The sequence below is a fragment of the Elephantulus edwardii genome, unplaced genomic scaffold, assembly GCF_000299155.1.
Source record: "Elephantulus edwardii isolate Elephantulus edwardi_28Jun2011 unplaced genomic scaffold, EleEdw1.0 scaffold00077, whole genome shotgun sequence".
Classification (NCBI taxonomy): Eukaryota; Metazoa; Chordata; class Mammalia; order Macroscelidea; family Macroscelididae; genus Elephantulus; species Elephantulus edwardii.
In genome coordinates this window covers 11,979,999-11,996,770 of record NW_006399827.1, presented here as the reverse complement: position 1 = coordinate 11,996,770, position 16,772 = coordinate 11,979,999, and the positions used below count along the sequence as shown (strand labels likewise).

At 39.5% G+C, this 16,772-nt stretch overlaps 1 protein-coding gene across 1 annotated transcript in view; it reads right to left on the bottom strand.

Annotated features, from left to right (window-relative positions):
* Nucleotides 1–14,740, bottom strand: part of MRPL45 (mitochondrial ribosomal protein L45) — a 17,335-nt gene extending 2,595 nt beyond the window's left edge. Inside the window, 4 exon segments of the mRNA XM_006903730.1 lie at nt 4,566–4,664; nt 10,253–10,370; nt 10,794–10,971; nt 14,632–14,740. Coding sequence (XP_006903792.1) covers nt 4,566–4,664; nt 10,253–10,370; nt 10,794–10,971; nt 14,632–14,697 — 461 coding nt within the window. The 5' untranslated portion in view covers nt 14,698–14,740.
* Between the last annotated feature and the right edge of the window lie 2,032 nt (nt 14,741–16,772).

The following is a 16,772-nucleotide window of genomic DNA, read 5'->3' as shown; positions in this document are numbered from 1 at the left end:
TTTTTTCTCAAACTTTTTTTTATTACTTTTTAAAAAAAATTTTTTTTAATGTGTGTACCATCAAATCAGATCTGACTGACACAGGAGGAGATTGTCCCTCCTTCAGCAGGGCATCTGGTGGATTCGAACCTCACATATCTGGGATTGCAGTGCAGCTTCTTGCCAGTAGGCCACCAGAGCTCGCCAATAAACAATTTCTACACATTCACTAAAAGCAAAGTAACATGCTCAGTTCTAGGAACAGAGAGATGGACCACAATAGCATGATTCATCACCCTTGAGAAATGATAGCAGAGCAAATTAGGCTTGAATCTCAGGAACAGAAAAAAGCTTGTCAATACTATAGATCCTAAAGATGGGCAAAAGATCTTTACTGGTCATGGAGACTGATTTTTACTCGAAGGTGGTATGCAACAAAGTCCAGAAACAATCAAGAGCTCATCTTATCTCCTCTTACCTCTCTCTGACACATTATCAGTATCAGCTAGCTTCATACTGACTGACTCTATCCTGGTAAGATGATCTGGCACTAACATCTTTGAACTTTAACCTAAAGATAATCATCTGTCTTTTCTGGCCTTCTTTTTTTCCACTCTTCCCCTAATCTTTGTTGATGCAAGAGTGGCATAGTCACACTGACTTTTTATGAAACAATCATCAGAAAACAAACAGCAAACCTCAGCTCCCGCAGAAGCAAGATTTTAGGAGGGTTCCCTCAGTGAAGGGTCTTATATAAGCTCAAGACCATGAACTAACTTCTTTTAGATAAACATAGAATGTCCCCCTTCCCTTCAAAAGGTTAGTATTTTCTGGAGAGTTTAACACTTTGTTCCCTTTGAAAAATTCCATCTCTAATTCCAAGGTGGTAAGATACTAGAGTTCTAACCTGTCTATCAAGGACCTCCAGTGGCAAAGTGACAAGGAAATAGTACTGCCAACCCAAAGTCACTAGGTTCAAATTCACCAGCAGCTCCATGGGAGAAAGACAAACAATCTCATCCTATGAAACACCTGTTTCAGAGTCAGTCATGACTCAATTAGAATTCATCAGCAATGAACACCTACAACCTATCAACTTTTACCTCTTTCCCTAATAAAAAGATTCCACTGGAACAGACCGAGTTGCAGTGACATTTGCCATGACCACAGCTGATATCTCTGAATGAACCCTCCTTCCTCATAATCCTGGCTTAGAATCTTCAATAGAAATAAATTTCTTTTTCTATGAGTTCACATTTTATTTCATAGTAGAACTGACACTGAGAAAGAAAAGACAGCTGCTTTGGCAACATAATGGACTGATTTAATGTGACTGACACCACTCCCACCATGCTGCTGTGAGGTGTTACTAATTCCAGCTTACAGCAACCAACTTCTGTACAACAGAAAGAAATTCTGCCCAATCCACACCTACAAATGATGGATGAACTGTAAGAATAATAGCCACCTTTACGGGAACTCTGGTGACCTAATGGGTAAGGAATTGTGTGTCAACCCAAAGGCAAGTGGTTCAAATCCACTAGCAGGTCCATGAAGGAAAGCTGTGCAAACTCCTCTCACACAATTTACAGCCTGTGAAAACCTACTAGAGGGTCAGTTCTGCTCATTATCATGGCTTAGATTCTAAGACAGAATAATGACAGTCAGCTATGACTCTATGGCTCACAAGGTCAGTTCACAGAAAATAAGATAAATCCTCAGATGTCATAAAGGAATAGAGAAGGAAGAGTTCAAAGGGAAAGCATAAATAGCCCAAGGGAAGATTAACAGATCCAGAAGGATTTTACTGGCACTACTATTAGTCAACTATGACTCAGAGTGGCTTAGTAACAACAGATCTGAACTTTGCCCTCTCCTAAATCATCCTCATAGGGTCGCTATGAGTCACCTGAGACTCAACTGCACTTAACAACAACAACAACAACATCATCCTGACCTCTCTGATCTGCTCCTGCACACTGTTCAAGTCACTGTCAATCTATCTTTGAGGGTCTTCCTCTCTACCTTTCTAAGAAGATGAGTAGTAGATGTTCTTTTCCAAATACTGGTCCCTCCTGACAACCTGCCCATGTGAGAGGAAGTGCCTGGAAGGAGCATCTTGGTTGCCCTTCTTCCCAGACAGCCTGTTTGTTCTCTTGGCCGTCCACAGGAGAGTTAATACTCTTCACCAACACCACAACTGAAAGCCATCAATTCTTCTGTCCTTACTCACTGTTCAACTTTTAGAAGCTAGAACTTGACTTTTCCGGAAATTCTGGATTTGCATTTGAATCAGGAAGTTGTATAAAGTTAAGGAGCTCTGGTTGTGTTGCCAACCCAAAGCCTGCACTTCTCTGGCAGTTCAAATCGACCAGTGGCACTGCAGAAAAAATATGGGCATGCAGTCTCCTCTCTGATTTACAGATTGGAAATCTGATGGAGGTTCAGCTGTGAGTCAGAAACACTAGATGGTGACGAATCTGAGTATAAAGCTATGACTTTCACCAGGGTGCAGTTGCAGAAAAGGCTCTAGAAAAATATCCAACGTAGGGATAAGATCAAGGTTGAGGCAGAAGCCTGTGAAAAACTATGGCCCTAAACCTATACTCTACTACTCAGATTTGGACAATAATACCCCTGGAGTGCAGCATGGCAGAAGCAAACACAAAGGCTCTAAGGAAGTATACTTATAATGGGGGAGGGAGGGGATCTTCACTGTATGTGAATTTACAACTAAACATCATAAATTACTCCTGGAATTTATCTAGGAAAGTCAACAGACACACCCCTATAGCATAACTTGCAACCAAACAATAGATATGTCTAGAAAGTAAATAATGACACCAGGGAGATACACACTCACTAACCCAACCAACCACTGGAGATCTACAATTACAGGGCAGCATTTGCCCAGAGACAAAGCTCAGAAGGCAGGAAGAAATAGGAAAGAACAAATGGAAATGGTAACCACAAGAAAAAAAAAAAAAAAAAGAAAAGAAAATGGAAATGGTAACCACAGAAGAGGGGAGAGTGTTGCTAAGCTTTGGACATTCCAACCAACTGTACAAACCACTGAATGAAAAACTCATTTGTTTTCTAAAGTTTCACCCAAGTCATGGGAAAACCCATGTTCCCAGTGTAGTTGTTTTTGGTACCAAAATGTCAAATAAAACTTCATCCTTTAAAAGCTGGGTCTGATTTTGATCTGTTTACTGGATCAAAGTTTCTTTGGAGGTAGCAGAGATGGTCCAAAAAATTTAAAGAGGCAGAAGATTTAAAAAAAAAACACCCCAAAAACAAAAAACCCAAACAAAAAAACTAGATGAGATGATTTAAAGAGAACAGAAAGAAAAGGTATTATTTCTAAATATGTGGAAGGAATAAAAAAAGGAAGAAGAAAACCCAATTTAATAAATAAAAAGAGAACAAGAAAAAAAAATAGTAAAAAAATATTTAAAAATAACATCGTAAAAAAAAATAGAAATAAAAAGGCAATAAAAGAAAACAGGTTTCAGGGAGCTCTGGTGGCCTAGTGGCAAGGAGCTGCAACTACAATCCCAGAGGTGCACTGTTCAAATCCACCAGATGCTCTGCCGGGGAAGGAGGGACAATCTCCTCCTGTACCAGTCAGATCTGATTTGACGGTACACTCACACAAAAATAATAAAATAAAAAAATTAAAAAAAAAAAGAAAACAGGTTTCATAAGAATATATAATTGCATCATTCATGTAAAAATTTAAAATACATAAAACAATACTACATATTATTATTGTTTACATACATATATACAATAAAAATATGAAAATAATACCAAGACTAATACTTTACAATGAAAGTAGCTATATCTATAGTTTTATTTCTCCTAGTTTCAAATAAAGGGATTTTGAAGCAAATATAGCAAAATATAAACTTGCATTAACACAGGTACTTTTCTACATGTGAATTATTTAATGTCATAATTTCATTTTTCTTAAAGAAATAAAAGTAAAAAGAAATCATCCTACATGAAGCCTAGCCACCATTCCAAGAATGCTAGAATAGTCTAAAGACTTATGATCACTCCTGGCAGGTTTCTTATCTCCCTAGCAGCTCTGATTTTTTCCCCTTTTGCTGAATAAAAAAAAAAAAGTCAGAAATCTTTTAAAAAAAGCTTATATATAAAAGTAATAAAAACATGCAGAAAGGACCAAGATGGAATGAGAGGACTGATATGTATACAATTTATATATAAATTTACTGAAATTGTATCTCAAATGTATTGAGAGGATTTAAATATATACAATTTGCATACAAATATATACAAATAAAAGCAAAGAGAAGGACCAGAATGAATGAGAGGACTGAGTGTGGTGAAAACGGGATTTAGTCCAGCAGAGACCCAAAATCTGATGGTTAAGCTGGAACAGATTAAACTGTGAAAGGTTCCAGAAGATAGGAAAGGAGATAAAAACGGCTTCAGTCACTAAATCATTTCCCACACAGAAACTACTCTCACTCTGGAACTCTTGTTTAAAAAAAAATAATCTGTGTGACACCTAACAGTTGCTGAAGGCAGAATAAGTAAAGGACAGGGAGGCCACTTACTTGTTTAGACAAAGGTGAGCTTCAATGAAGATATCTTTAGCTTTTTCAGGGAAATCTGCTGTTTTAAAATTTGCATCATATTCTTTTATCTTCTGGATTCTGTAAAGTTAAGCACAAAAATAATTTCTAAAGACGATTTCAGCTTATACTAACATTCACTAGTAATTTCTGTTCAATTAGTCAATTAAATGTGTCAAGGCCTATAAATTCAACCCTCTATCTTAAATCAATCATTTTAAAGGAAGAACAAAATTTTCTGGTGAAATTTCGTATTTCTAAAATTAAATATGCTACAACCATTAAGAAAAATCCGTTTCATTCAAAAGAATTGTTATGCGCCGTTGAGTCACTTATGACTTATAGCAACCATATGTACAGCAGTTCTGAACCCTGCTCTATCCTGTGTGTCAACGTTATTGTCTCTGACACACTTATCTCCATTACCTCAGCCACTGAATCAATCCATCTCAACGAGGGTCTTTCTCTCATGTGCTGTTTCGCCACACTCTCAAGCATGATGGCCCTCTGACTGGTCCCTCCTTGCAACATGTTCAAAGTACGTCAGACAAGGCTTCAGAATCTTTGTCTCCAAGGAGCAGCCTGGTTTTACACTCTCTACGTTAAACTTTCCCATCGCAATATACCTTTTAATTTCCTGGCTGCTGTTGACAAGAGTGTTGACCGTGGAGCCAAGCAAACTAAAGCTGTGAACAATCACTATCCATCCTGATGCTGCCAATTGGTCCAGTGGTGAGAATCTTTGTCTTCTTGACATTGAGCCTCAATCCATATTGAAGGCTGCAGTCCTTGATCATCTGTAGCAAGCACTTTAGGTCCTCCTCAGTTTCAGCAAGCAGGGTTGTGTCATCTGCATAACGCAGATGGTCGATAGATCTTCCACCAATCCTGACGCCACATTTCTCCTCATAGAGTCCAGCCTCCCGGATAATCTGTTCTGCATATAGGTTGAAAAGGTATGGAGACAGGACACATCCCTGGCGTATGCCCTTCCCAATTTTGAACCATGCAGTGTTTCCTTGCTCTGTTCTGATGACTGCCTCTTGGTCCAATTATAGGTTTCGCGTTAGTATGATCAAGTGTTCTGGGACTCCCATTCTCAGAGTCAGCCACAGTTTGTGGCATATTGCGATGGGAAAGTCTGCTGTTAGGGATCTCTCAAACTACTGAAGAGCAATGGTGTCTCTCTAGAGACTAAGGTGCATCTGATACAGGCTATGGTCTTTGCAGTCACTTGTTATGCGTCAGAGAGTTGGACAATGACTAGGGAGGATAGAAGGACAATTGATGCCTTTGAGCTGTGGTGCTGGAGAAGAGTACTGAATGTACCATGAACTGCTAAGAAGACAAACAGGTTCATCCTGGAGAGGTTTAAACTGGGCAGCTCCTTGGAGGCAAGGATTCTGAGGCTTTACCTGACATACTTTGTAAGGAGGGACCGGTCCTTGGAAAGAGACATCATGCTTGGGAGGGTAGAGGGACAGCGCAAGTGGGGAAGACCCTCTTTGAGGTGGATTGATTCAGTGACTGGGGTAATCGGGACGGGTGTGTTGGAGACAGTGTGATTGGCACAGGACAGAGCAGAGTTTAGGGCTGTTGTACATAGGTTCGCTATGAGTCGCAGGCAACTTAATGGCACATAACAACAACAACAACAAGACAAATTTGTTTGTTCTCCTAGCAGTCCATGGTTTTTCAATATTCTTCTTCAGCACTACGGCTCAAAGGCATCAATTCTCCTTCTACCATTCCCAGTCATTGTCCGGTTTTCTGATGCACAGCAAGTTAATTGCAAAGATCATGGCCTGGATCAGGTGCACCTTAGTCTCCAGAATGACATCACTGCTCCTAAGTACTCTGGAGTGGTTCCTGACATCAACAGAATTTCCCAATGCCATTTGTTTTTTCATTTCCTGGCTGCTGGTACCAAGAGTGTTGACTGTGGAGCCAAGCAAATGGAAGCTGTTAACAATCTCAATCTCTTCACCATCTACCATGATGCTGCTAATTGGACAGAGGTGAGAATCTTTGTTTTCCTGATGTTGAGATGCAATCTGTACTGAAGGCTGCAGCAAGCCCTTCAGGTCTCCTCAGTTTCTGGAAGCAGGGTTGTGTCATCTGCATAAAGCAGGTTGTGATCAGTCTTCCTTCAATCCTGATGCCACATTCCTCCTTACAGAGCCCAGCCTCCCAGATGCATATAGATTGAAAAGGTGGGCACATAGGACACAACCTTGGGGTACACCCTTTCTTAGTTTAAACTATGTGGTATTCTAATAGTCAAAGGAATACTAGTCAGAATAACATGGTCCCATCTCTTTGACCCTCTCTGTAGCTTTATTTTTATTCCACTCATCTACTTACTTCTCCAGTCACTTTGGGTTCTTTCTGCTCCTTGAATTTGCTAAGTTCTTTCAACCTCAGAGTCTTCCCTTATGCTATCTTACCTCTCTAGAATACTACTGCTCCTACATCCTCTACCTAACTAACAATCATTCTGGTCTGTTTTCATTGTAATTTCCTTCAGAAAGCCTTTCCTGACCTCTCAGATCAAGCTATGCTTCCCTGTCATAAGCCCCTTCAGCCCATGTACTTTTAACTATTCAAGTAATAACTTCATTGCATACAATCAATATTTATGACCGTTTTCTTCCTCTAAGTGACAATGTAAGTGAAAGAAAACCACGGAAACACATTTATTAGAATGAATAAGAATCAGTTACACAATTATATTAGAGATAGCTCCAAAATTATAGTAGAAATAGCTCCAAAATTATAGTAGAAATAGCTCCAAACCTCAAGTCCACAGCCACAGAATCAGAACTGACTCATAACTGATCCATCAGCAGGGCTAAGAGGTTACAAATAGGTGAGGAGGAGACTTCCCATCTTTCTCGCAAAGAGCTGCTGGTAGATTTGAACTATCTTTAGGTTAGCAACCTAAAGTTACTTCCTAGAAACAATACCATCAGAGCTCCCCTAAAAGGAGCAACAGGCAGCTTAAAAAGGGACATGATGACTGAATCAGTCATTTTTGTTTTGCTTTTTAATTGTGATTTGAATGGAAGTCTACAAATTGGTTTTCCATGCCATCATTCATACACTTTGTGCTTTATAACATTAGTCACAACACCCACAATGTAAATACAGTCTTGTCATTGTCTCCCTTTGATTCTCTTTCCATTTTCTATCCTATTCTTTCCTGTCTTCTGGGTTTTCTCCTTTGGCAAATGCTACCCTTTTGATGGTGTGCTGTTAGTTATTCTATGATGAATTAAGTCATGAGGAATAAACTGCAATTACTCTATAAAGAAAGGGAGCCAGAAAAAGACATTTTCAGAGGGACCTCTGGTGGCCTAGTGGCAAGAAGCTGCAACTGCAATGCCAGACGTTTGTGGTTCGAATCCACCAGGTGCTCTGCTGGAGAAGGAGGGGCAATCTCCTGTACCAGTCAGATGCGATTTGATGGTACACGCACAAAAAAAAAATAATTACATTTTCAGGCAGAGTAAAGAGTTTACAGGCACTGAGGTGTGACTCAGTATAGTCAAGAACTGCAATTAGCTTAGAAATGCTGAAGTATATGGTGATGGTGGTTTTGTGTGCTGCGGCTGAGTCATAACCAAAGCATAGCTGACCCTGCAGCTGGTTTTCAGAGAAAGTAAATCACAAAGGAGGAGACTGCTCTTTTTTCTCCCATGGAGCAGCTGGTGGATTCGAACTGTATGTCTTTGGGACTGAAGTACAGTTTCTTAGTAGTAGGCCGTCAGAGCTCTGTTTTATGGGAGGAAAAAGGAAGTAACAGGGCAGGAGATGGTGAAAGAGAAGACAAGTGCCAGGTTAAGAGAACTTTGAATGTTACTGAACAATTGCAGATTTAATTCTTAAGATCATAGAAAGCCAGAGTTTTAAACAGAGAAAGTAATCTCCTAAGATGTATTTTAAAAAATAAGTTATGGCCACATGATGAATTAACCTTAGCTCAGCAGAATTATGCACGCCTATTGCTGACTGTCCTCACATCAAGCACAACGCATAGTGACCCTATGAATAAAAGGCCTGAAGCATTTCTATATGCTGGAGACACCCAGCCTCCCGGTTATCAGTGCAGCACACTATGGAGTGAGTATACCATCAAAGCTCTTAAATGTTCTCTTAAAAGCAAAAGCAAAGTTTTAATAAACAGAATGAATCTAAAAGTAGTTCGTTGTTTTTATACAAATCAAACATTTTTTTGGAAGCAGGAGTGGCATTCACTTCCTAACCATCATGCCTATAAAAACCCTAAAAATATTTTAGATAAAGAGCTAGAGAGAAACTGTTTTGTCTTTTCAAATAAATCCAAACTACTTACTGCTACTGAGTGAATTAGGACTTAAGCTCGCTTATTCAGGTTTCCAAAGCTGTAAATATTTTTTTTTTATTTTTATTTTATTATTATTTTTTTTGTGCATGTACTGTCAAATCAATCTGACTGGTACAGGAGGAAATTGTCCCTCCTTCTCCGGCAGAGCATCTGGTGGATTTGACAAGGCTGTAAATCTTAAATGAAGACTGTCTCATCTTTTTCTCCTGAAGCAGCTGACATGATGGGTTAAATCTCCAACCTTCTGGCTTACCCTCCAACATTTAACTTCCCATGCCACTAGGGTTCTTTTTTCAAATAAAAATAAAATGAAAAGAGGGTTCAGGCTTATGCCTATTATCTAAGGCTCAGTTACTGCCCTAGAACAGGTCTGTCTCCTTGACCATTTTCTGATTCCTCTGCTCTCTAAAGTTTACTCTCTAAGATACTTGATTCTCAGACAAGTTGGTTCTCTTTCATTATTAAAAACTTTGAAGTATGTGACCAGGAAAGACTTCTATGAATTCCAACATCAATTTCTTAGCTGATGCAAAAATATTACTGTCAAGACTGAGATGCAAATAATCAGAATGACCAGAGTTTTCTGTATTTAAGAACCTCTTTCAATTGACTCATATTCCTGTGAAAGTTGGATGATGAATAAGAAGAAGCAAAGAACTGATGCCTTTGAAATGTGTTACTGAAGAGCACTGAATATACTATGAACTGATAAAAGAACAAACAAAACTGTCTTGGAAGAAATGTAGCTAAATATTCCTTTTAAAAGTCACTATGGTGCTTGCTTCGGTAGCAAATATACTAAAATTGGAATGATACAGAGAAGATTAGCATGGCCCCTGTGGAAGGATGACACACAAATGTGTGAAGCATTCCATATTTTTTTTTAAAAAAATGACTATGGTGATGAGATGAGACTGTCTCACATTGAGACTGTCTCACTTTGAGACAAATTATCTATCAGGAGATGAAAAAAGACTTCCTGCTTAGTAAAACAGAGGGTAAAAAAAAAAGACGATGACTCTCAACAAGATGCACTGACATCGAGGCTACAATAACGGGCTCAAACACAATAGCAACTGTGAGAATGGTACAGGACCAATGGTTCATTTTGTCCTACACAGAAGTAGTTATCAGTCAGAAGCAATTTGACAGCAGCTAACAAGAAAAAGTACTTTAGAGAAAGAAACTGCTGTCAAATTATCAAGAAATTTATATCAACCCAATCACCTTAAGAAGATCTCTCTGGCACAAAATAACAGCAATAACTCTTTATTTTAATTTCCCAGTTGTTTCAGATACTTACGACAACTGTGATGCCACATTCTTCTTCAATCTCTCAGTTCTCTGTTTCAGTCCTTCCTTTGAAAGAGATGATACTCGAGCATCACCCTCCGGAGGAACATAGGTATCAAAAATACCAGCTGTAACAAGAGGAGAAAACAAAGAAGTGAGGAAAGATTGAAGAGAAAAGAGGGCAGGGAAAATCATCTTGAGGTCTAGAACACTGGGAACAACTCTGAATATAAAAGAGACTAAAGCAACAGACTTTATGTAGAGGAAAACACATTACAAAAAAGAATAAAACAATTCTGATCTTTTCTCAGAGTCTCTCAATTTGTACTTCCACAAGGGGAGATTTCATCCTTGCTTTCTAGAAATAGTATAAAATCAAGATAAAAGAAGGCCTCATAAAATATGGAAGACATAAAGTCAATGATAATTGAGGTTCAACTTACTTCAGGATTAATTAAATGCTGTTATGCATAGTCCAAATCATTGTACTTTCCATAAAATATGTGGCAAAAGGGGCTTTGGATCAGGACTCCAGAAATACAATGCCTCACCTGTACAGGCCAGATGTTTGGCACGTTCCAAACGTTCCGGAGGAATGACCAAGCCTGCTTTCCGAGCGTGTTCTATAAATTCCTTCTGTGACTTGTATTTAGGCTCATAATTAGGAGGTGTGAAACGTTTTTTAGTTCTTACTGGAACTACAGCTATGGATTGAGCAACCAGGGCTGGCTAGAAGGCAAGGAAAAGGTTCAAATAATCTGAAAAACCTCTACTATCATGAGCAAACTATAAACAAAGCCTTATAGAAAGGGCATACAGAGAGAAATTACTTAAGAACAATTCTATTACATCAAGCAGGGAAATGCACCTTGGGTACTACCTTAATATTCATCTATGCATTGGGCAGACTGGCAGCATTATGATGGTGAAGATATTGAGATTGTTAACCGCTTTAGTTTGCTTGGCTCCACAATCAACACTCTTGGTACCAGGAGCCAGGAAATCAAAAGAAGAATTACACTGGGAAAGTCGACTATCAGGGACCTCTCCAGAGTACTGAAGAGCAATGACATCAGTCTGGAGACTAAGGTACACCTCATCCAGGTCAATCTCTTTGCAATTGCTTTCTATGTGTCAGAGAGCTGGACAATGACTAGGGATGATAGAAAGAGCTGTGATGCTCTTTTGAGCTGTGGGCTGGAGAAGAGTGTTGAATATGCTATGGACTGCCAGGAGAACAAACAGGTTTGCCATAGAGAGGGTGAAACCAGGCTGCTCTTGAAGGCAAGGATTCTAAGGCTTTGCCTGACATACTTTGGACATGTTGCAATGAGGGATCAGTCCTTGGAGAGGGACATCATGCTTGGAAGGGTGGAGAGGCAGAGAAAGAGAGAAAGACCATCGATGAGATGGACTGATTCAGTGACTAGGTTAATGAGGGTAGGTATGTTAGAGACAGTAAAATTCGCACAGGATAAAGCAGGTGTCAGGACTATTGTACATAGGGTCACTGTGAATCGCAAACGACTTGACAGCACCTAACAACATGCCTCTTAATAACAACCAGCCAAACCACAGATTTAAATATAGAAGCAGGAAATATGTCTGTGACTAAGATCAATAAATAATAGATCATCTTCTTAAAAAAAAATAATAACCAGAAAGCAACCACTCTAACATCACTCAGCATTTACTAAAGGCCTTCTACGTACTTTTCTAACACCTATGGATACAAAGTTGATTAGCACAAAGTTTCTGCTTTCCGAGGACTTTCAATCTAGTGAGGGAATTTAAGCATTAACTAAAGTAAGGATGGTAAGACTTTGTGCTTGGAAAAGGAGAGGGTCAGCAAAGAAGAGAAAAATACTCAATGAGACAGACTGGCTCAGTGACTATAAAAATAGGTTTAAAGCACAGCAGAGATTATAAGGATGGTACAGGATTGGACAGAGTTGGGTTACTATGAGTTGAAGCTGATTCAAAGGCTTTTAACATCAAATAATGAAATGAGCAACGTTCTCTCGGTACCTCTTCCACATTTATATACTGCTCATTCTGATGATTATTAATCAACAACCTGCACTATGCACATGACACAACCTTGCTTGAGAAGTGAAAAAGACTTTAAAGCACTTGCTGCAAAAGAGCAAATACTACAGCCTTTAGTATGGATTACATTTCAACATCAAGAAAACAAAACTTCTCACCACTAGTATATTCGCACAATGGAATACTATGCTGCATTAAAAAACAAGGAACTCATGCAATATTATTCAAAATGGTTGACTCTGGAGAACATTATGCTGAGTGAAATATCCCAGTCACAAAAGGACAAATATTACATGATGCCACTGTTGTAGAATGGGACTGTCCTTGGGGTTAGGGAGACACTGAGTAAGATGGGTTCAATAATGTATACTGCACTGAAGCAGAGGAGGGAGAGAACCGTCTAAAAGAGAGATGTAACTGGGTATTTCTGTCATCACAGGAGACTAGAGCGAGGGCTGCATGGTGGAGGGGACCTGGGGGAGGGTTTGTAAAACAATGAAAGAATCTTTTCTTTTACTTTTCCATAATTTTTGGACTCATGTACTTATAACTTGTTAGTCAAATTTGTGTCTTCTAGGTTGCAACACCCCCATGATACATCTTGAAGGATATGAACATATACGGCCAAGCACAATCAATAAGAGTGCATCTGAATTCCAAAATCAATCTCCATAATAGTCTATGTGTTTCCTACTGCCAAAGGGGCCCTTTAGAGTAGTGAGAGAAGATCTTCACCCTGAAACCCACAGCGTCCCTTTTCAGCAGGAAGTAACTAAGAGAATACGCCGTCCCCTTTTCCTTATGACTCAGGGAGAAGACTCTCTCAGGGAGGAGTGATAGGGAATGGCAAAAGATACACTGACAAAGAAGATTAATCAGAACTGGCTTTGACAAGCACTGTGGCATTTGGACAAGAACAAACTGGGAGGAGGGTAGAGAGAATAGTGCAACAATGAATGAATGGAAACCCAAAATCTCTGTAAATGTTTATGAAAATTAATAAAATATAATTATAGAAAAACAAAACAAAACAAAACAAAAACTTCTCACCACTGGACCAATAGGCACCATCATCATGATAAAGAAAAACTGAAGCTGTCAAGGATTTCCTTTTACTTGGATCCATAATCAACACCCATGGTCCAACAATTAAAATAAATAAATAAATAAATAAAAATCACACTTTGCTTTTGGAAAATTTCTTGTCAAGGGTACCTCCAAAGTGCTATGGAGAGAGCAATGACATCAGTTTAAAAGCAAAGATGCACTTGATCCAAGCCATGTTTTTTCCAAATGCTTCATGCATCTGAAAGTTGGACAATGAATAAGGATGACAGACGATGAATTGATGCCTTCAAATTCTTGTGTTTAAGACTACTGAATATCCCAGGGGAGCTCTGGTGGCCTAGTGGCAAGAAGCTGCACTGCAATCCCAGAGATATGTGGTTCGAATCTACCAGATGCTCTGCCGGAGAAAAAGGGGCCATCTCCTCCTGTACCAGTCAGATCCAATTTGATGGTACACAAACAGAGAAAATAATAAAATAAAACAAAAATAAAATAAAAAAGACTACTGAATATCCCATGGACTGCCAAAAGAACAAACAGACCTGTCTTTAAGGAAGTACAACCAGAGTACTCCTTAAAGGCAAGGATGGTCAGATTTCAACCAGTTGTTAGAAACATCATGCTGGGAAAGCAAGATCAGCAAAAAAGGGGACCCATGAGATGGACTGACACAGTGACAAACACAATGGATGTGAACATGCTAAAGCCCCTGGGGATGGTGCAAGATTGGGTACGGTTCAGCTATCTTGTCATAGGGTTACTACTGAGTCGCAGTTGACTTGACCGGACTAAACAGTATTCTGCTGGGAGGCTCACTGACAGCTTTTTTTGTGCCATTCTACTTTCTATATGACCTAATAAAGTCTTTACAAGTCTAGAGGCCTTTAAAAAAAAAAAAATCTCTGAATATGAGGTTTGCTTGGGACGATACCAGCCAGACCCTCCTTCCAAGCTCTTCAGTTTGGGACATTCACAAGTAATCGAAATATGGGAGGTCAACTTCCAAATCTTTAACATCTCTCCGTCAGACGGAATGAGAGCAAATAAACTGGAGAAATTTAATCATGTGAACTCGCAAGCCTTCGCGGCTCACACTAGTTCTCTCCACTCAGCCGCTAAACTCGTAACAGGGCCTCGTATTTCGAACTTCCTTAGCCTAGATCTGATTGGTGGCCTCTAATCTCACTAAAGACAACAGCAAAACGATATTAACCCCCTACTCTGCCTTCCTCGTCCAGCGTGCTGGCTTTTGTCAGCTCAATTCCTACCCACCTGCCGTGACCAACAGCTCAAAGGCTTGGATAAACGACACAAGCCTTGCAGGACGGGGGCTGCCATTTCGTTCGCAAAGGCTGCTGGGATGGGACCTGAACGTGAAGAGCGTGGGGCCCCCGAGGAGGAGGAGGAGGAGGAGGAAGAGGAGGAGGAGGAGGTTCAGAGGGTGGAGCTAGTTCAGAAGTGGAATTTTCCAGGGAGCGCGCCCTCCGCGGGCGCGCCCGTGCGCGTGGAGAGAGAAGGAAGGGCTGCGCATGCGTTATTCAATAGTAGGGGGCGTAGGGCGGAACGCACGGCTGTCACGCGCCGGGAACTTTGCCCGAAAGCCCTAGCGCGCGTGCGCACAGGATTCTCTGAAATCGCTGCAGTCTGTATGCTGCGCCTTGTTTCCATTCATTAAATAAAGACGAGTTATTTCCGCTTTGAAATCAGAGAGCTCTGTGACAAGTGCTTTTCTTCTATGCTGGGAGTAGGTTGAAGGTACTGGAACTCCAGAAAAGAAGAGAATGAGTAGGTTCAGTATACTGTATAACTATAACCTTAAACCTGAGCCCTAATGCTCCTTTTGTACCACATGAAGAACACGTTTTCATACTGTCAGATTATAGAAATTAATTAGAACTGTGTTTTAGCCATGCAATAATAGGCCTTTGATTAGCAGCAGATCATTATCTGATATAGTACCAGAAAATGAGGCCCTCAGATTGGGAAGCAACCAAAATAAATAGTGTCAGTGAGAGGAAGACCCTCAATGAAATAGACTGACTCAGTGACTGCAGCAATGGGCTGGAGCATAGCAGAAATGTTAAGTATGGAACAGGATCAGAGAGTGTTTCATTCTATTGTATGTAGGGTCGTTGTAAATTGGAGTTGTCTGGAAAGCACTGAATATTTACTGAGAAGACCTAGTAGCACAATGGTTAAAGGGCTCGGCTGCTAACCAATAAGTAGGTAGTTCTAATTCCTTAACTCTCCACTGGAGAAAAGTCTTGGTGATCTGCTCCTGTAAAGATTATAACCTATGAAATTCTGTAGGGAATTTTCTATTCTATAGGATTACTCTGAGCCAGAATAGACCGGTCAGTATAAAACATTTACTGGGGGGGGGGGGAGGGTAGAGAAAATAGTGCAACAATGAATGAATGCAAATCTAAAATCTCTGTAAATGTTCATTAAAATTAATAAAATAAAAAAATAACCTGTTTAAAAAACAGCATATTTACTAAAGTAAAAGACACATGGACCAATAAAATAATTTCTCATTTCAAAAAATGCACGTTTGTGTTAATTCATTTACTAATAGTCTCGAGTCCCTGGTAGTTCAAGTAGTTAAGTGCCAGACTACTAATAGAGTGTCTGTTCAAGGCTCTAAACCAGTTTAAACCAGTCCAGTCACAGCCAAGAGAGCCACGCTGGCAAAGACCCAAATACTCTAACCGGAAAAATTAAAGTCAAAGCCCCATCACAAATTTAGTATCCCTTTTAGAAAACAAAAGCAGGGAGTACACTGAATAGCAACCAAATCTCTTGACCAACTGAGTGGAAAATGGTGCACAGCTCAAATATGATGATCAACTGCTATTTAAATGTGTGTCACCTAACTCTTCACAGTCCTGGCATCAGGCTCATGAAATAGCTCACTACGCTTTTTTTTTTTTAGTTTCCCATTCTAGGGCTTTTACCCATTTTTACTATTCTGATTAGCATTCCAGAACACTCAAATTTTAAATATTTGGGTCTATTCCCAGTTTCATTTCCTCAGCCATGACTGAACCAATTCAAACAAGTTCAAAGTGCTAGTTCAAGTTTAACAAGAGGTACGTCAGAAATAAAGTCTGCTCCTAAAAGTTCATAATCTTGAAAACCCTATGAAATACATTCCACACATATGGGTCATCAAGAGTCCAAATTTTGACTGGAGAACAACTGACAAAAACAATACTAATAGCTTAATAGGGATGAACGATGGCAAATATCTATATTGTTGTTACATGAGTAATATATATGAGATATATATATGAGAAGTATATATATGAGTGACATTTATATATTTGAGTATATGAATGGGGTATATATATATATATGAGTGACATATTTACATATATAAGAGTATATGAATGGTGTATATATATATACAC